The sequence below is a fragment of the Neoarius graeffei genome, chromosome 4, assembly GCF_027579695.1.
Source record: "Neoarius graeffei isolate fNeoGra1 chromosome 4, fNeoGra1.pri, whole genome shotgun sequence".
In the NCBI taxonomy this organism is placed as follows: Eukaryota; Metazoa; Chordata; class Actinopteri; order Siluriformes; family Ariidae; genus Neoarius; species Neoarius graeffei.
Genome location: NC_083572.1, coordinates 59,141,991 through 59,162,372, shown reverse-complemented (window position 1 = coordinate 59,162,372; position 20,382 = coordinate 59,141,991). Strand labels below are relative to the sequence as shown.

The following is a 20,382-nucleotide window of genomic DNA, read 5'->3' as shown; positions in this document are numbered from 1 at the left end:
AATTGTCCCGAGGTCTGACAAATCAAAAGTAGAGATTCGTTTTAGAAATCATGGACACCATGTCCTCCAGGCTAAAGAGGAGAGGGTCCATCTGGATTGTTATCAGTGCACAGTTCAAAAGCCAGCATTTGTGATGGTATGAGGGTGCATTGGTGCACATGACATGGGTAGCTTGTACATCTGGGAAGGCATCATTAATGCTGAATGATATATACATGTTTCAGAGCAATATGCTGCCATCCAGACATGATCTTTTCCAGGGAAGGCCTTCCTTCTTTCAACAAGAAAATGCTAAACTGCTTTCTGCACATATTAAAACTGCATGGCTCCATAGTAAGAGTCTGGGTGCTAAACTGGCCTGCCTGAAGTCCAGATCTGTCTCCCATTTAAAACATTTCAGAATCAGAATTACTTTATTAATCCCCGGAGGGAAATTCAAATTTGCTACCAAGCTCCTGAATCAAAGAAGAAGTAAACATGTCTAAAAATAGAAAATAAAATAGTCTGAAAAAAGAATAAATAAAAATAAAATAAATTTAAAATAAATTTAAATTTGGCACATTATGAAGCACAAAATATGACAAAGGAGACCCCAAACTGTTGAGCAATGTATATTTGTCAAAAAACAATACATTTTCTCAGTTTCAACATTTGATATGTTGTCTTTGTACTATTTTCAATGAAATGTAGGATTTCCATGATTTGCAAATTATCACATACTGTTTTTATTATTTACAGTTTACACAGCGTCCCAACTTTTTTGGAATTGGGATTGTGTAATACGCTGTGAATCTTTGTATAAACTAAAGAGTTGAGTATGTAGTCTGTTTTGGAAACCTTTTGAATAGCTTTGGAAAACCTTTGTCAAGCACTAAAATCCAGAGTTACATCTACAAATGCCAGTCAAAATTTTACTGTGCAAAAAGGAAGCCTTATGTTAACTGTGTCCCGAAGCACCATTGACCTCTCTGGGTTCAGAGGCATCTGGGATGGACCATCACACAGTGGAAGTTTTATTGTGGTCAGATAATTCCGTATTTTGGGTCTTTTTTCAAAGCTGTGTGCTCTAGACCAAAGACAAACAGGACCATCCAGCCTGTGACCAGCAACAAGTCCAAAAGCCAGGATCTGTCATGATATGGGGTCGTGTCAGTGTCCTTGGAAAAGGTAACTTGCACTTCTGTGATGGCAGCATTAATGCCAAAAAGTACACTGATGTTTTGCCTTCAATATGACATATTTCAACAAGCCAGTGCAAAACTACATTCTGCACACATAACAAAGGCATGGCTATGGAAGAAGAGGTCCTTGTCTCCTCTGTCCCCAATAAAAAATCTCATCTCATCTCATTATCTCTAGCCGCTTTATCCTTCTACAGGGTCGCAGGCAAGCTGGAGCCTATCCCAGCTGACTATGGGCGAAAGGCGGGGTACACCCTGGACAAGTTGCCAGGTCATCACAGGGCTGACACATAGACACAGACAACCATTCACACTCACATTCACACCTACGGTTAATTTAGAGTCACCAGTTAACCTAACCTGCATGTCTTTGGACTGTGGGGGAAACCGTAGCACCTGGAGGAAACCCACGCGGACACGGGGAGAACATGCAAACTCCGCACAGAAAGGCCCTCGCCGGCCACGGGGCTCGAACCCGGACCATCTTGGTGTGAGGCGACAGCGCTAACCACTACACCACCGTGCCGCCCCCCAATAAAAAATGTGTGGAAAATTTTGAAATGAAAAAATTGACAAAGACCCCATACTTTTGCACATCTTAAGACCTGTTTGCAGGAAGAATGGGACAAAATAACACCTGAAATGATTAATCACTTGGTGTCTTCAGTCCCTAAACATCTTTTAACTGTTGTAAGACAGAATAACAACATTACAAAGTGGTAAATGTTTTCCTGTCCCAACTTTTTTTGCAATGCATTTATTTTGAAAAACAACAACAACAAAATTCATGAGGTAATACATCAAATAATGTGCTGTTGTATTTTTATGAGTACAATACAGGTCAATGATTATTTACAAATCATTGTTTTCAGTTTTAATTTCAATTTCAAAATGGCATCCCAACTTTTTCTGGTTTGGGATTGTATGTCATTAATAGATACTACTGCCAATAGCTGTCTTGCAAATGCTTTTGTAAAATTGTGCAACAAATTACATTAACTGCATAGCAGAGCAAGTCCAAATAAAAACATTTTTTCTATTATTCAATTACAGAACAAACCTGCAGTACTAATTGTGTCTTACCAGTGTAAAGAATTTTTCAGCACTGAATACTGCTCTAATATGGTTGATCTCTCTCAGCCATTGATGTGTCTTGTAAACAATGATGAATAAGGAATGCCTTATTAAGGTATTTACAGTATATATTTGATTTTATATGTATCTGCTGAGAGTAAACAGCAAAACATTGACAGTGAATATGTTCACAGTTCATATTTGAACAACCCTGTAAGGATTACACCTCACTGTCTTAACATCATTAGTTAAAAATATGCTTCGTGGGATATGTACAGATGTGGACAAATTTGTACCCCTTATAACTCATTGAAACAATGCCTTATTCCTCCTGAAAAGTAATGAAATTAAAAGCAATTTTCTCATGTATACTTGCATTCATTTGGTATGCCATAGAGTAAAGCAAAAAAAGAAAAAAAAAGGTGTGACAATAAATTATTTATTGTTTATTTTACAAAGAAATAGCCTGGACTGATTTGTTGGTACCCCTAGAAAATATTATAAATAATTGGATTATAGTGATATTTCAAACTAATTGTTTAACCTTAATTAGTGTCACAAGTGTCTTCAATCTTGTAATCAGTCATTCAGTCTATTTAAATGGAGAAAAAACTCATCACTCTGCTGTTTGGTATCATTGTGTACACCACATTGAACATGGACCAGAGAAAGCAAAGGAGAGAGCTTTTTGAGGCGATCAGAAAGAAAATGATAGACAAGCATGTTAAAGGTAAAGGCTATAAGACCATCTCCAAGCAGCTTGATGTTCCTGTGACTATAGTTGCAAATATTATTAAGAAGTTTAAGTTCCGTGGGACTGTAGTCAACCTTCCTGGATGTGACTGCAAGAGGAAAATTGACCACAGATTGAACAGAAGGATGGTGCCAGTGATAGACAAAGAGCCAAGGACAACTTCCAAAGAGATCAACGTTAAACTCGAAGGTCAAGGTACATCAATGTCTGTTTATACCATCGATTACTTTTTGACTGACAGAGGGCTCAGTGAAAGAAGACCCAAGAGGACTTCATTATTGAAAAAAAATTAATAAAGCCAGACTGGAATTTACTAAACTGCATATTGACAAGCCACAATGTTTCTGGGAGCATGTTCTTTGGACAGATGAGACAGAACTCAAGCTTATTGGCCAGTCACATCAACTCCATGTCCACAGAAGAAAAAATGAAGCTTTTAAAGAAAATAACACCATAACCTTGGTTATGTTTTGGGGCTGCTTTTCTGCATCTGGCATGAGGTGCTTTGAATCTGTGCAGGGTACGATGAAATCTTAAGACTTTCAAGGCATTCTGGAATAAAACGTACTACCCAGTGCCAGAAAGCTCTGTCTCAGTCACAGGTCATTGGTCCTCCAACAGGACAAAAACCCAAAACACACAACTAAGGTGGGGTTTACATTAGACCGTATCAGCGGATCATCAGATTAACGTTTTTAAAACGATTAGCGTGCACACAGCAACGCCAATACACGATTCGCGTGCACACAGCAACGCCAATACACGGATACGCTCGGCTCCACAGGCATCCTGCGCTCCAAATCACTCCGCCCTGAACAGCGAGTGCCCTCTGGAGGGTGCGCACTCCGGCCCTGCGCAGCTCACAGAGTGCGCGAGTGAAGCGCACGAGCAGTGATTCGGGACTGAGCCGCTGTGTGTGTGATTCCAGTGCATATCAGGCATGCGCGTCACTTACCACTTGCAAGTGGAAGGATGGCAAGCCTAAAGACAATCATAACTACACAATGGGCAGTATTTGCATCAGTATTTGCAGTATTTTCATACTTTTATACTCTTTAATGAAAGGTGATACAAGGCGGAAGTCCACGCCGTTTTTCAGCAGTCGCGTCACATGACCAACGCCAGCGAATCAGGAAGGTGGATGACACAGTGACGTTGTCCAATGACGACGCCAGCTAGAGCTCAGCACAGCGTATACGCATATCCGCGTATTCTCAATGTTTACACAGTACCGGACCAGACACGATCTGGATTGAATACGTGGACCCTGGCGGATTCCTGTTTCCCGGCGTTTCCAGGCGTTTTAATGTAAACGGACAGTGCATCCGTGAAGAAAACGAGACAGATACGGTCTAATGTAAACTTGGCCTAAAAGCACCCAGGAATGGTGAAACATTGGACTTTTCTGAAGTGGCTTTCTATGATCCCTGATCTGAATCCTATAAAACATCTCTGGAAAGAGCCAACACATGCAGTATGAAGAAGGCACCCTTCAAACCTGAGACAGCTGGAGCAGTTTGCTCAGGAAGAGTGGGCCAAACTCCCTGTTGGCAGATGCAGAAGTCTCGATGAGTGCTACAGAGATTGCTTGTTAGCAGTGATTGCTGCTAAAGGTTGTGCAACAAAATATTATGTTAAGGGCACCATCATTTTTGTCCATGCCATTTTCATTTATTTTGTTATGTAAAATATTCAGTTGAATCAAAAGGAAAGTTTGATTTGTGTTAAACATGGAATAAACAATGATGGATGCCATTAACTTTTGTCAGTTTCAAGTTATTTCAGAGATAGTTGTGGGTTCTTTTTTGTGGAAGTGTACCAACAAATTTATCCACGTCTGTTAGCAGTTCACTAGATAGAACAATTTACTCTCTGTAAAATCAACAAAGGAATCAAAAGCTTTTCTTTCGATGAACAATATTAATTTTAATGGTCTTAATAAGTTGTTGAAATTGAAGTAGAATTATATTTTCACTTGTTACTTGTAACAATAATGCAATATTATAAAAGAGCAAGGTAAAGTCATCTTGACAGCATGGCATACAAAATACCGTGTCATTTCAAATTGGCAGCAAGCTACAATCAATGACGTTTGAAGAAATATGGGCCAAAAGGTTCTGATACAGAGTTGCTAAGAAACAGCAATAGAGTATCTTGCCTTAGCACACACTGGCTTCTTCACTTGCCCTGCTGAAGGCGTGCATAAAGATTCTATGTAGAACTGTACAACAGTATGTTTGCCTCTCAGAAAGGGGCAGAAAACCCTTAAAAATTAAATGAAAAAGTGGTTCCTGGAATAGAAAGGGCAGGTACATGACTAAGGAGACAAGATGAAAGCCCACTGCCAGGAAGAGGCATGCCGTCAAGTTCACAGGCTCAAAAGAGTGGGAGGGCTCCCCTGAGAGATTCAAACCTTTGACAATGCTGATTCAGTCCCATGTTCACAAGGTCATTTATAGGGATTCAGTGAAGAGGGTTTTTTTTAATGAATAAAAACATGACTATTGAGTCAGGGAGGCAAAAAATACTTTAGAATATGAGATTCTGGAGCTGTTGTGAGTCACACAGACAACCCTGTAATATTAATAATCAGTAAGTATTGTGTGAAGGGTGTCTGGTTAGTTTTGGCAATATGAAGCTGAGCTGTATGAAAGTCATCACACCCCAGCTACAGGCATGAAAGAAGTCTGTTAAATGGTGATTGCCATGGCCAATCAAGAGAAATAGAGAGAAAATCACAAAAACTTAACAGTCCATAACAAACTGAATAGGGCCATGAAAGAGTGAAACAGTACTTTATAATTCTAGAATAAGGATTCAGTACTGATAGAGGTTTTTTTCTTACTGAATAAGTAAGCCATTTATCCATCTATCCATCCATAGCTGCTTATCCTGTTCTACAAGGCTGCAGGCAAGCTGGAGCCTATCCCAGCTGACTATGGGCGAGAGGTGGGGTACACCCTGGACAAGTCGCCAGGTTATCGCAGGCCTGACACATAGACAAACAACCATTCACGCTCACTTTAGAGCCACCAATTACTCTAACCTGCATCTGTGGGTGTGACCGGAGCACCCGGAGGAAACCCACGAAGACACAGGGAGAACATGCAAACTCCACACAGAAAGGCCCTCGCCGGCCACTGGGTTCAAACCCAGAACCTTCTTGCTGTGAGGCGACAGTGCTAACCACTACATCACCGTGCTGCCCAAGTAAGCCATTTATTTGTTCTCTAATTTGATATCTATAATAATCAGCTGGTTTATCTTTGTTGTGGCTACTATTGTTGTCAAGTTGTTGAGCGAGTGAACCCCTGATAGCTAGTGACTAACAGGAGGTGTCTAAAATTGTATTGTATTATACTGTATTTCAAACTAGGCTAAGCCATTCGAGGAGTCTGTGTATATATTTTCTCTGACCTGGGCCCTTTTATCCTTTGCTATGTGTTTTAGCTAGCATGCTAACACTATTGGATGGATAGCAAGAATTTTGGACAAAATACACAGCTTAGATAATAAAGTACACAAAAAAAAAACAGACAGAGTAGCAAAAGTACACATATTGGAAACAACCAGGGGTGGGTTTCCCAAAAGCCTCTTAATGCTAAGAGCATCTTAACTAGGAGAGAGTGTTCATTATGCTGCTTGCTCTACCATTTAACAATGATCTTTGTGTTACGATGCTTTTGGGAAACTTGGCACAGATTTGATAGCTTTATTCTCTAGAGAGTATTTTAGATAGCTTGGGAGAGTTATGGCCTTTTTCCAATGTATGGTACTGACTCAACTCAACTTTACCCGCTTTTGTTATCAGTAGTTCATTTTCCACGACCCCCTCAGTGTAGCTGGTTGTCATAGCGACGCTGCATGAAACTGCCACTATGTATCTTTAAAGCAGCACACAGGAACGTCTTTATTATTATTAATACTACTCTTCTCCATGCACCAAGCCAACCAATAAAATTAAAACCGTGTTGGCCATCATACTGTTACAGAGCGAGGTGGTGTAATGGTGAAGACACAGACACGGGTTCGCTTCCCTGTTTGGCATATATTATTTGGGGAAAGTTTTGCTGCAGGTAACTCACTTAAAATTTAGCCAGCCTATCCTGATATTTTGCCTATCCCTCTGTTGGTAAAATTGATGAGTGTATGCACTCTGCCTTTGATCTCTGTAGTCAGTAAGCATATTAAAGCAAGCCACAGACCAAAGGTTCCTGCCTTCATAAGAAACCATTTGAGACCCTCACTTTTAGTAAGACAGACAGAATCCTGCTTAGGTCTGAGTAATGCCACGCTATGACCTTTGATTTATTACAAAACCTTGGTCAACCCATAAGTATTACCCATTACATTACCGATAATGGTTTTACCAATAGCAGGTTAGGCAAAATATCAGTAGAGGCTGGCTAATTTTAAATGAGCTACATGCAGCAAAACTTTCCCCAAATAATTTTTGCTGAGTGGGGAAGCAAACCTCCTTTCTTGGATTAGAAGCTCTGTGTCTCCACCATTACACCATATATAGCATATACAGTGGCACTTTTTTCATCCTGACAGTTTGGATGTCAATTTTTTTTTTTTTTTTTTTTTTGGGGGGGGGGGGGGGGGTTTGAACAAAACATTCGAAATGTGACAAATTGTGGCAACTTCGCTTCACATAACACTGTTTCGCATGCACACACAAACATGCACACGCGGTGAAAACACATATAATCAGTCAGTGAAGTATAATAAATAAATATAACACTATTTTAAAATGGAAGGTTTGTTCAAGATGTCCTGCCTCATACAATGATGACACAGTGATGGAGATGATTCTTTCTGACCAATCAGTAGTCCACAGTGTTTACATGTCACCTTTTGGTATCACCTCAGCTTGCTTGGAACCTCAGCAGAGCTGATACCAGAAAATGTACTGGGTAACAGGTACTATCCACAAATTTGGCCCGATGGAAAACCAAAAAAGGTGAGAGTCAGTTTGAGGTGGTACCATACAATGGAAAAGGGCCTTTAGTGGGTTAGCACATGCCTGTTGTTCTTATGCACACACACCCCTTAAAAATTCACCCTAGAGTTTGACACAGGTAACAGCAGAAAAAATGAGAGGTTTTGTTCTTTCACCTGGTATTCAGTAACTGTCACTCATAAAGCTTCTGTAATACTGAGTAAACAAAGCAAATAATTATATCCTCAGAGTCATAAATACCTGGGATGTGTCCCAAACTGCAGACAAATAATACTAATTCATTTGTCACTACTCCAAAGGTGTCATTACTCTTTAAGCACACTACTTAGTGTGCATTATGTGGTTTGGGTAGCAGCCTTGAATTCTCTCCCAATGTGTATCCACTTGGCATTCACAGCCATAAGATTAATCTGCGTCGTGAATAATAGCACAGCAAAAATGTTCTTCAGCAAATATCTTGTAATAAAAAATTTTTCCACCAGGGAGGAAAATTTCCAAAATCTTCCACCCAGCAGATGTAAATATGTTGCTCATTTATTAGAAATCAGCTACTTGTTTTATGACATTTCTTATATTTTGTTTAAAAGTTGAAAGATTTTAAGAGTTACCAGATTCTGAACTGATAGATGTACTTTTCAGATCAGCCTGTCTCAGTCTCTCCATATTCATTAGCTGTGTAATGTGCTGAACCTCGGAAGGAAACTGGTAGCTTTTAGGAATCTCCTCTTTAGGATAATTTGTCATGTCATAAGGATCTAGAATAAACAGCACATGCAAACAATTTGTCATTCATCTAAATATACAGTACTGGACATGTTCCTCATAAGATGAATAAGTCTCTAAGAACATTCAGAAACTGAAAATATTTTAATATTCAGACAAGTAATAACTGCCAAGAGTCACCAATGCATACAGTTAAGCTCAAATTGGATGAATTTCACTAGCCTCTGTCCACATGTTCTGCAGGTTCAGTCCTCATGGTGAACATGCGCCTGACTTTACAACAGGCTGAGATTATGATGCCATCCAGAGACAGGAACGCAGCTCCTCGGAACAGCTCAGTGGTGAATGAGCCCAGGTCAATGCACAGGTTACACCACTAAACACAGTTTGAGGCAAAATCTTAAAATATGTTTTAACACTAAAGCATATGAGTGATGTTGATGGTATTGAAAATCCTCTGAGCACTCACAATGTTTCGTCTGAGGCAGGTTAGTGGTATTCTGGCATGCAGAGGGGTAGATGAGAACTCCTTATGGACAGTGGACAAGTAGAGCCTTCGCTTCAAGTGCCCCTGATCTGTTACACTGAAAGAGGTACAGGACTGTTAAAAACAGCAAATTATTGTAAGGTTTAAACTGCTTCCTGTGTGTGTGTGTGTGTGTGTGTGTGTGTGTGTGTGTGTGTGTGTGTGTGTGTGTGTGTGTGTGTGCACCCATGAGTGTGTGAATAGAATTTACATGCTAATTCGCCTTTCATAAATCTCATTTTTAAGTCATTTTCCAGTTTTCAGAGAAAAGAACTAAAAGTATCTTACAAGCACAGAAATACATTAGCCATTATAACAAAGGTCCTGTTAACAAAAAAGTTAATTTCTTTAACAAATTAATGTGACGTCAGTGTGTTTATGCATTGATTGAGGAATCTGTTTAATGTGTGTGTTTATACCACACACTGATGGACCATAAGGCATATGTACGTGAGACACTTACACAAGCTCAGTTGAGAAGTCTTTACCAGGAGGAACATACACCTGCAGCACCAGGAACTTCTGAATTAGGGCAACTAGAGAAATGAGATCCATAGTCTCAAACTAGGTCAGCCAAATGAGACTGATAAATTATTTTAAATGAACAAACTCTCATATATAATAACGATTGCTGTAGATAAGCCTGTCCATCCATCCATTATCTGTAGCCACTTATCCTGTACAGGGTCGCAGGCAAGCTGGAGCCTATCCCAGCTGACTATGGGCGAGAGGCGGAGTACACCCTGGACAAGTCGCCACGCAGGTCATCACAGGGCTGACACATAGAGACAAACAACCATTTACACTCACATTCACACCTACAGTCAATTTAGAGCCACCAGTTAGCCTAACTTGCATGTCTTTGGACTGTGGGGGGAAACTGGAGCACCCGGAGGAAACCCACACAGACACAGAAGAAACTCACGTGGACACGGGGAGAACATGCAAACTCCACACAGAAAGGCCCCCATCAGCCACTGGGCTTGAACCCGGGACCTTCTTGCTGTGAAGCGACAGTGCTAACCACTACACTACCATGCCACCCATGTAGATAAGTCATTTCCATCAAATAAAACCTGTGCTCCTTCACTAGAGATGAAGATCAGGTTTGAAAGGAACTTTTCAACACAGAACTGTGTTTATTGATTTTTAAAAATGGCTTTAATCTGGTTATAAGTCTTGAATTAACACAATGACCTGATTTTGTGGAGCAATTGAAAAAAAATTATAATTAAAAAAGAAGCTAATTTTTTTTTCTAAGCTAATTCTTAGAAACTCTTAAAAGCTAATTCTAGGTGCACTCTCCTAAATATACTTACGAGGCATCTTTCCATCTTTGGGTAACTGCATCCTATGTGTTTGACTGCTGCCTTCGAAGCTGTACACAAAACCTTTTATTTCCTTATCGAACATCTGTTTAAAAAAAAGCAAGAAATAAAACAGCAGTAACTTTAACATATTGTGAAGACAAAACTAACTCCGAATACATTTTTGTGCATTACAGACATATGGGTTTATATAATATGGACATGGGTGTTTTACTGGGAAATGCACCACTTGTATTTTTCATACATGCTACATCCGGGATATGGAGATCCAAAACCGTGACATAAATCTCTGTATGTCACTCATGAGAATATCGATGAACTGTTTTGATAAATTTGGATACTTTTTATTTGTGAATGTGTCTATATAATAAAAAGAACATCATATATTGGCTTGAAGATATGAAGTTTATCTTCTCATGTTGGAAAAACTCATACAAAATACATTGTGGATCTGAGTAAAATATTTAAATAATATTGGCTGGCGTTGAGTGGTATATCAGATATATTCCATTTAGCTAGCATGATATTAAACGAGTCAAAGACGAGTTCAATATCATGCTGGCTGAATGGAATATATTTGATATACCATGAAAAAAAGCCAGCCAATATTATTATTATTATACACATTCGATGGCACCACCAGTGAACAAAGGAATGCTTCTGTGCATGCACAGCAGAAAACTTTTTCACTGGATATTCGCATCAGCTCCGATGTGTGACATCATATTATCTTGACAACGTACAATATCGTAAATCATATTGCATGCTCATTATCCATTGGGTAGAGTGACATAATACACATAGGATAAGTGATATGCTAACAATACCGCATGCTATCGAACTAAATGAATGAAATCCGCTAGAAGGGAATAGAATACTTTTTTTATTCCATGGAAAAAGTGTTCTGTATGTATAATAATTTCTGATATTTCACTCTGATGATGTCACTCCCAATGTTTTCCCACTGTCTAGATGCGCATTGTCAAAATGGTGAATCGGTGCAAAATTTAAATTCTTTTGATTAACTTTTGTCCCGGGGCGGCACGGTGGTGTAGTGGTTAGCGCTGTCGCCTCACAGCAAGAAGGTCCTGGGTTCGAGCCCCGGGGCCGGCGAGGGCCTTTCTGTGTGGAGTTTGCATGTTCTCCCCGTGTCCGCGTGGGTTTCCTCCGGGTGCTCCGGTTTCCCCCACAGTCCAAAGACATGCAGGTTAGGTTAACTGGTGACTCTAAATTGACCGTAGGTGTGAATGTGAGTGTGAATGGTTGTCTGTGTCTGTGTCAGCCCTGTGATGACCTGGCGACTTGTCCAGGGTGTACCCCGCCTTTCGCCCGTAGTCAGCTGGGATAGGCTCCAGCTTGCCTGCGACCCTGTAGAAGGATAAAGCGGCTACAGATAATGAATGAATGAATGAATGAACTTTTGTCCCAATCTCAATCATAAGTCTGCACTGCCAAGGATCAGAACACCCAGCCTTCTGCCTTTGCCTGCCAGTTGGCTCACAATGCACCTGACCCCGGTGCCTGTCCCCGTGGATGGTGAGCCCACATGGCGGCTGCTCCATGTAATTTCTTTGGGCTATGCCTGGCTGGGCCCCATGGGCCAAGGCCCAGCTATCAGATGCTCGCTGGCTAGCTCCCCTCCCAGGTCTGGCTCCAGGAGGAGGCCCTGGTTTCCCGCTCCCAAGCGAGGTGCTGCAGCTCCTTTTTTGCCGTTTCATCGGGGTCTTGAATTGCTCTTTGTCTGGCCCCTCCCCTGGAACCAATTTGCCTTGGGAGACCCTACCAGGGGCTAATGCCCCGACAACACAGCTCCCAGGATCACTGGGACACCCAAAGCCCTCCACCACGTTAAGGTGGCGATTCTTCGGAGGGGACTTGTGCGTTTTATGTGTGTGTGTGTGTGTCCATATAGTATAAAGAACATTGTAAGGTGGTGTGAAAATATGACGTTTATCTTCACACAGCCGTGTAATATCCTCTGTATATTTGAACATGGACTGTTGTGTTTAACTTCATACAATATAGAGTTCCTGCTATTACTGATGATAAAAGTGACATTTAGCTACAGATAAGATAGCCTTTTATTATCCCACAAGGGGAAATGTACATTGCTACAGCAGCAAAATATATAAAGAGAAAAAGATAAGGCAGTAAAGGAGTAATGCAAAAGTACCAAGTATACAAAAAAGTATATATATATATATATATATATATATATATATATATATATATATATAAAAGAAATAAACTACAAATTTAGAGATTAAAAAATAACACATTTGCATAAATTAACAGGTTTGCAGACATACAGTTAACATAAATGTATTACAAAGGTGGAATTGCACATGTAAGTATTGCACAGGTATAGTATTACCAGTATTACCCAGGTAGTATTGCACAAGTAAGTAGGTATATTGCACAAGAGCCATTTTAAGCACGTGTAGCTAGCAGTTCACTATAAAGTACTGATGCTGATAGTCGGTGCACACAGTATACAGTACGTTCAGAGGGGTTACTATGGATGTAGAAGTGATCTGGACAGTATTGTTCATTATTGTGAGGAGTGACTGGTGCTGTGCTTGGTGAGGTGCCAGTTGTACAGTCTCACAGCAGTAGGGAGGAAGGAGCTCCTATATCTCTCCTTAACACACCGCAGATGGAGGAGCCAGTCACTGAAGGAGCTGCCCAGTCAGGCCCGGCGCCAGGAACAGTTTACTAAGGGGGCAATTAGAAATCGCAAGGGGGCAAATATTTTTCATATAGTGTGTAGTCGTGATGGCGGTCTGACAACGTGTTTCAAACAATTAACTGCGCCAACCACAAAACCACCACGGCCCCGAAGGTTGCTTTAGTCCGGGAAAATCATGTGACATATTACCAGGGCAGTTGCGCTTTATCAGCCCCCGTGCCCACCTGTTAACCCTCCCCTCCAATTTTCTCACAGACACGCGGTACAACCGGAAAGATGCCAAACATAAAACAACACACACAAACCTACAGGCAAGTCCTTTACATTTAAAATACATACAAATAGCTCCGCGGCATGAAAACAAAACGTCAATGCAAGTCTAAGGTACTTGGCTCGGCGGCCAAAATCATAATTTAAAAAAATCAACAGACCCCGCGGCTGCACCAGTAATAGCCTTCCTGACTCGCACCGAGTCAACGCTAACCACTTAATCCGCGATCCCAGTTTAGGCGTGTAGGGGACTAAACACTCTAAAGTGATGAATTTTCACCCCCGCTGCATGGGGGGGTGACGTCAACGACACATATTCTTACGCTATTTGCGCACAAAGCGGACCATATATGAACACATACACCAACATAAACGGAGATAAACTTAGCCTACAAAGAAAGAAAATGGATTCACAATATTGTGATTGAATTCGTTTAATTTGGTGGGGGAAAGACTACTCCCGTAAACTGACTGCATATTACAGGATATTGCAGAGACAGTGCACCTGTAAGTGTACATGTAAAACCCCCGCCCGCCCGCACGACCCCTCCCCCTGTCCTTATCACAGGTCCGTGTGTGCGCGGCTGTGTCAGCATTTCACACATACACCCACAATAACAATTAAGAAAACAATTAAGTGATCTGAGTCTCCGTTGAGGGGGCGGGGCTGTAGCCACGAGGGGGCGACGCCCCCTTTCGACCCCCACGGCGCCGGGCCTGTGCCCAGTGCTGCTACTGTCTCCTGCAGTGGATGGGAGGTGTTCGCCATTAAGGATGACAACTTGGCCAACATCCTCCTCTCCCCCACTACGCCCACTGAGTCCAGTGCACAGCCCAGGACAGATCCTGCCTTCCTAATCAGCTTAAGTTTTTTCCTCTCTGCTGTTGTGATACTGCTTCCCCAACAGACAACTCCATATATGCCTACCTTACTTATTGACGGCTGACCGCTAAGTTTCCATTTTGCCACTGGATCCTTTCCTTGTGCACTGAAGACCTCTACAACTGCACCTCCCTTGAACATCATAAAACAAACAAACAAAAAACAAGCTGCTTAATAGAGTGCGGTCAGTTTCATGTATATAGTAACTGTGTGCACTGAGCCTTACCTGATACTCGTTCTTGAACATTTTCAGATGTTTCCAACATGAAGTGTCTAAAAGGATATATTTACAATAATATTAATTTTGCATTGAGTTTTTAAACCACACGCGAGAGGATGGATTTATTTGCTTTGAAGTTTAATCTAACAAAGTCGTTATTTGACGTGTTTTTAGACATAATGAAATGATGATTCATTAGAAAGAAAGGTCGGTAGCTAAAGTCAGTAGTTATCTGGTCTCACCGCAATTTAATGATAAACAAACAATACCGACAAGTCTACTCAACGCCACACAAAGTTTTCAAACGGTGCACTGGGATATTTCTCTTCGGTATATTTAATATAATTTTACGGTAAGGGCTATTATGAAAGCAAGAAGGTAAAACTAGAGGAACTGAAGAAAGCTCACAGTGTGCAGGTAGGATCAGGACCGTTTCTATGCCAACGTGACGCGAGACAGCAGCGAAGCGCGTGCACAAACACAGCGCAGCCTTTGAATCCCGGCTCTTTTCAGTGAGTCGGTTCATTTGGTTCGACTCAGCAATAAGAGTCGGCTCTTTCGGCTCCCCGAGAAGTGGTTGCCTTTTTTTCACCCCTTTCCACAGGGGTGCAGATCCGATGTCAGCATTGGGGGGGAACAAAAGTGATTTTTTTTTTTTTTGCCCGTATGCAACTCATACCATGCAACCATAAATCACAACTTCGTAGATGCTCGCCACATCATTCAAAAAGTACTGCACAGGGAATCATTTGTCTGAAAATACATTTGTTTGTACAATTTTGAATAATTTAGGGGATTTTTATTGGGGGGGAAAAAATTCATGTTTTTCAGAAATTGGGGGGGGGGGGGGGGGGGGGGAATCTGCACCCATGCCTTTCCATCCAAGCTTTTATGATCTTATTGTTTTTCATCACCTACAGTGGTGCTTGAAAGTTTGTGAACCCTTTAGAATTTTCTATATTTCTGCATAAATATGACCGAAAACATCATCAGATTTCCACACAAGTCCTAAAAGTAGATAAAGAGAACCCACTTAAACAAATGAGACAAAAATATTATACTTGGTCATTTATTTATTGAGGAAAATGATCCAATATTACATATCTGTGAGTGGCAAAAGTATGTGAACCCCTAGGATTAGCAGTTAATTTGAAGGTGAAATTAGAGTCAGGTGTTTTCAATCAGTGGGATGACAATCAGGTGTGAGTAGGCACCCTGTTTTATTTAAAGAACAGGGATCTATCAACATCTGATCTTCACAACACATGTTTGTGGAAGTGTATCATGCCACGAACAAAGGAGATTTCTGAGGACCTCAGAAAAAGCGTTGTTGATGCTCATCAGGCTGGAAAAGGTTACAAAACCATCTCTAAAGAGTTTGGACTCCACCCATCCACAGTCAGACACATTGTGAACAAATGGAGGAAATTCAAGACCATTGTTACCCTCCCCAGGAGTGGTCGACCAACAAAGATCACTCCAAGAGCAAGGCGTGTAATAGTCAGCGAGGTCACAAAGGACCCCAGGGTAACTTCTAAGCAACTGAAGGCCTCTCTCACATTGGCTAATGTTAATGTTCATGAGTCCACCATCAGGAGAACACTAAACAACAATGGTGTGCATGGCAGGGTTGCAAGGAGAAAGTCACTGCTCTCCAAAAAGAACATTGCTGCTTGTCTGTAGTTTACTAAAGATCACGTGGACAAGCCAGAAGGCTATTAAAAATGTTTTGTGGACAGATGAGACCAAAATAGAACTTTTTGGTTTAAATGAGAAGCGTTATGTTTGGAGAAAGGAGAAACACTGCATTCCAGCATAAGAACCTTATCCCATCTGTGAAACATGGTGGTGGTAGTATCATGGTTTGGGCCTGTTTTGCTGCATCTGGGCCAGGACAGCTTGCCATCATTGCTGGAACAATGAATTCTGAATTATAGCAGCGAATTCTAAAGGAAAATGTCAGGACATCTGTCCATCTCAAGAGAAGGTGGGTCATGCAGCAAGACAATGACCCTAAGCACACAAGTCGTTCTACCAAAGAATGGTTAAAGAAGAATAAAGTTAATGTTTTGGAATGGCCAAGTCAAAGTCCTGACCTTAATCCAATCAAAATGTTGTGGAAGGACCTGAAGTGAGCAGTTCATGTGAGGAAACCCACCAACATCCCAGAGTAGAAGCTGTTCTGTACGGAGGAATGGGCTAAAATTCCTCCAAGCCGGTGTGCAGGACTGATCAACAGTTACCACAAACGTTTATTTGCAGTTATTGCTGCACAAGGGGGTCACACCAGATACTGAAACCAAAGGTTCACATACTTTTGCCACTCACAGATATGTAATATTGGATCATTTTCCTCAATAAATAAATGACCAAGTATAATATTTTTGCCTCATTTGTTTGACTGGGTTCTCTTTATCTACTTTTAGGACTTGTGTGAAAATCTGATGATGTTTTCAGTCATATTTATGCAGAAATATAGAAAATTCTAAAGGGTTCACAAACTTTCAAGCACCACTGTAATTATGACTTAAATTGTCAAGTTTGTTTGTATAGTGCTTTTAACAATAGACATTGTTCCAAAGTAGCTTTACATAATCTGAATGATCCAAGACATGAGCCAATTTTATCCCTAATCGATCCCCAATGAGCAAGCCCGTGGCGACGGTGGCAAGGAAAAACTCCCCCAGACGACATGAGGAAGAAACCTCAAGAGGAACCAGACTCAAAAGGGAACCCATCCTTACCTGGACAACAACAGACAGCATGACTATAACATTAACAGTTTTAACATGAAGTCAGTTTCGTTGATGTTATAAACTCTTCATTTATGGAAACTTGAGTGCAAAACTGTTCATGACAACTGCAGTCCTAAAGTAAGCAAGTCAACTGTAGTCCTCAGCCATAAAAGCATTACTGTAAGTGTCCAGAGCGTCTTCCAAGTGTGAATTCCAACTGTCCATCTGGGGCTGTCCTCCACAGGAGCGATGTGATGAGACTCCAACCAGACATAGGGCATCAGGGTCGATCAGGCAGGTCCGAGGAGGAGCAGAAGAGGTCAGCACTTCGATCCGAGGATTGACATGTAACTTAGAGGGACAGATTATTTTTTTTTTTTTGGGGGGGGGGGGGTAGGAACACAGGTTGTTAGGTATGCCCAATGTCACCTGAATAAGTATGTACAGTATACATTTGCACTGAGTAATTGCACTGATTGTAAGTCGCTTTGGGTTTAAAAAGCGTCTGCCAAATGCAATTAAAGTAAAGTAAAAGTAAAGAGTACAAACAGGGACTCCGGCAAAACTAACTATGACAGCATAACTAAAAGGTAAGAGCCAGAAGGTAACACAGGCATGAGGGAGCCCTGGGACATAAAGCAGCCAGCCACTACACCGTCAACAAACTCAAGTGAGCAAGGGAGTGGGGGACTGACAGCATCCATACATCCCAGTTTACCAAAACACTCTATGTCTGAGGACCCTCCAGATCTACTCCTTTACCTCATAAACACCATTAACAAAAGGCTTGACTAAACAGATATGTTTTCAGCCTAGATTTAAATGCTGAGACTGTGTCTGATTCCCGAACACTACTTGGAAGGCTGTTCCATAACTGTGGGGCTTTGTAACTTGTTTAATCAAGTTTTGCTGTACCTTGAAAATAATATAAATTTACATTGTATGTTATAAAATGGGTGGCACGGTGGTGTAGTGGTTAGCGCTGTCGCCTCACAGCAAGAAGGTCTGGGTTCGAGCCCCGTGGCCGGCAAGGGCCTTTCTGTGGGGAGTTTGCATGTTCTCCCTGTGTCCGTGTGGGTTTCCTCCAGGTGCTCCAGTTTTCCCCACAGTCCAAAGACATGCAGGTTAGGTTAACTGGTAGCTTTAAATTGACCGTAGGTGTGAATGGTTGTTTGTCTCTGTGTGTCAGCCCTGTGATGACCTGGTGACTTATCCAGGGTGTACCCCGCCTTTCCCCCGTAGTCAGCTGGGATAGGCTCCAGCTTGCCTGCGACCCTGTAGAACAGGATAAAGTGGCTAGAGATAATGAGATGAGATGTTATAAAATCAATGTAAACAATTGTCGAAGAAGAAGAAGAAACTTTTATTTGTCACATGCACACTTCCAGCACAGTGAGATTCATCCTCTGCATTTAACCCATCTAGGGCAGTGAACACATGCACACACACCCAGAGCAGTGGGCAGCCACACTACAGCACCCGGGGAGCAGTCAGGGGTTAAGTACCTTGCTCAAGGGCACTTCAGCCCAAGGGCACTTCAGCCCAAGGCCACCCCACATTAACCTAACTGCATGTCTTTGAACTATGGGGGAAACCGGAGCACCCGGAGGAAACCCACACAGACACGGGAAGAACATGCAAACTCCACACAGAAAGGCCCTTACCGGCCACAAACCCAGGACCTTCTTGCTGTGAGGTGACAGTACTAACCACTACACCACTGTGCCACCCACAAAATACAAATAAGCAAGGAATACAAATATGCATTAATGCTATGCGTCTGTGTGTCATTAAGAAAATTGTTTTTTGAATACACTACAAAAAGAACTCAAATTTATAGTTAAAAAAGGCAGCTGTGGTTGCCAGAACTTTACTGCAAAAAGAAAAAAAGTTAGGACCTTTATTGCAATATGGTCAAATATTTCCTTTATAGGATTTCTTCTTCATCTTCACCTATCCTGTGACATCTTGCTGATGTTGTTGGGGCACCACTGAAGACGTAACCACCACTCTCTTTCATCTGTCTCTGTCCCCTCTGGGACTCCGCAAAGCTCATTCCTGTCCACTCTTTGATGTCTTCCCACCTCTTACGTTGTCTTCCTCATCTGTGGCTGCCTTTCACTGTCCCCTGCAGGATGGTTTTTGCAAGACCTGATGAGCAGGAGACATGGCCGTACCATTTCAGCTTCCTTTTCTAAATGATTGTGAGGAGGTCATAATGAGGTCCTATTGCTTGTGGTATCAATCTGCAGACTTCTTGGTTTGTTACATGGTCTGTGTAATGGATACCTAGGATCTTTCTTTAGCATCTCATTTCTGTTGCTTGAATCCTTCTTTGTAGCTCTGCTGTAAGAGTCCATGTTTCACAGGCATAAAGGAAGACTGATAAAGCAAGAAAGAAATGGAGATGGGCTGGCCACATTGCAAGAACATCTGACAATAAGTGGACTAAACATGTTGCAGAATGGAGACCTTGGTTGGGCTCAAGACAACAAGGAAAGTAGAAGCTGAGATGGAGTCATGAGCTCACAAAGTTCATTGGTAACAAGTGGATTGCATCAGCAAAAGGTAGGCATATTTGGCACCAACTTGGGGAGGCCTTCGCCCTGCAGTGGGCTGATTATGGCTGATGATGTTGATGAACTGAGCAGCATTTATTTTCTGACCTGATAAGTGACAGCATTATCAAGCATGGAAATGCTTGATGGTTATAATATGGCTTAATTTCTGTGATATCATATTTAGGCATGTGATAAGAATCAAACAGAAAGTTAAACTCCAAATTTTGAGGGACATGAAAAATTACCTAAGCTTTGGCTGGTTATAAAGTTATAAAATTGCTATAATACATTTTATGATTAATCTACATATTTATGAAGCACATATAGTACATAAGATGTACTACAGGAACACAGTAGCCATAAGCATTGAGCAAATCATGTACATATGTTTATAATTGAATTATTTCCACAATGTCCCAAATAAAAAATATATATATTTAACAAATGTGTTTAAGTAATTTGGGACAATATG

At 41.3% G+C, this 20,382-nt stretch overlaps 1 protein-coding gene across 1 annotated transcript in view; it reads right to left on the bottom strand.

Annotated features, from left to right (window-relative positions):
• The window catches only part of cfap20dc (CFAP20 domain containing), a 55,482-nt gene extending 40,841 nt beyond the window's left edge, over positions 1 to 14,641 (bottom strand). The window contains exons 1-7 of the mRNA XM_060918265.1: positions 14,621 to 14,641; positions 14,440 to 14,526; positions 10,544 to 10,637; positions 9,688 to 9,760; positions 9,168 to 9,282; positions 8,921 to 9,074; positions 8,584 to 8,730 (exon numbers count right to left, since the gene is read on the bottom strand). Of these exons, the coding sequence (XP_060774248.1) occupies positions 8,584 to 8,730; positions 8,921 to 9,074; positions 9,168 to 9,282; positions 9,688 to 9,760; positions 10,544 to 10,637; positions 14,440 to 14,526; positions 14,621 to 14,641 (691 nt within the window). The remainder of the gene's footprint in view (positions 1 to 8,583; positions 8,731 to 8,920; positions 9,075 to 9,167; positions 9,283 to 9,687; positions 9,761 to 10,543; positions 10,638 to 14,439; positions 14,527 to 14,620) is intronic.
• Positions 14,642 to 20,382: the final 5,741 nt, after the last annotated feature.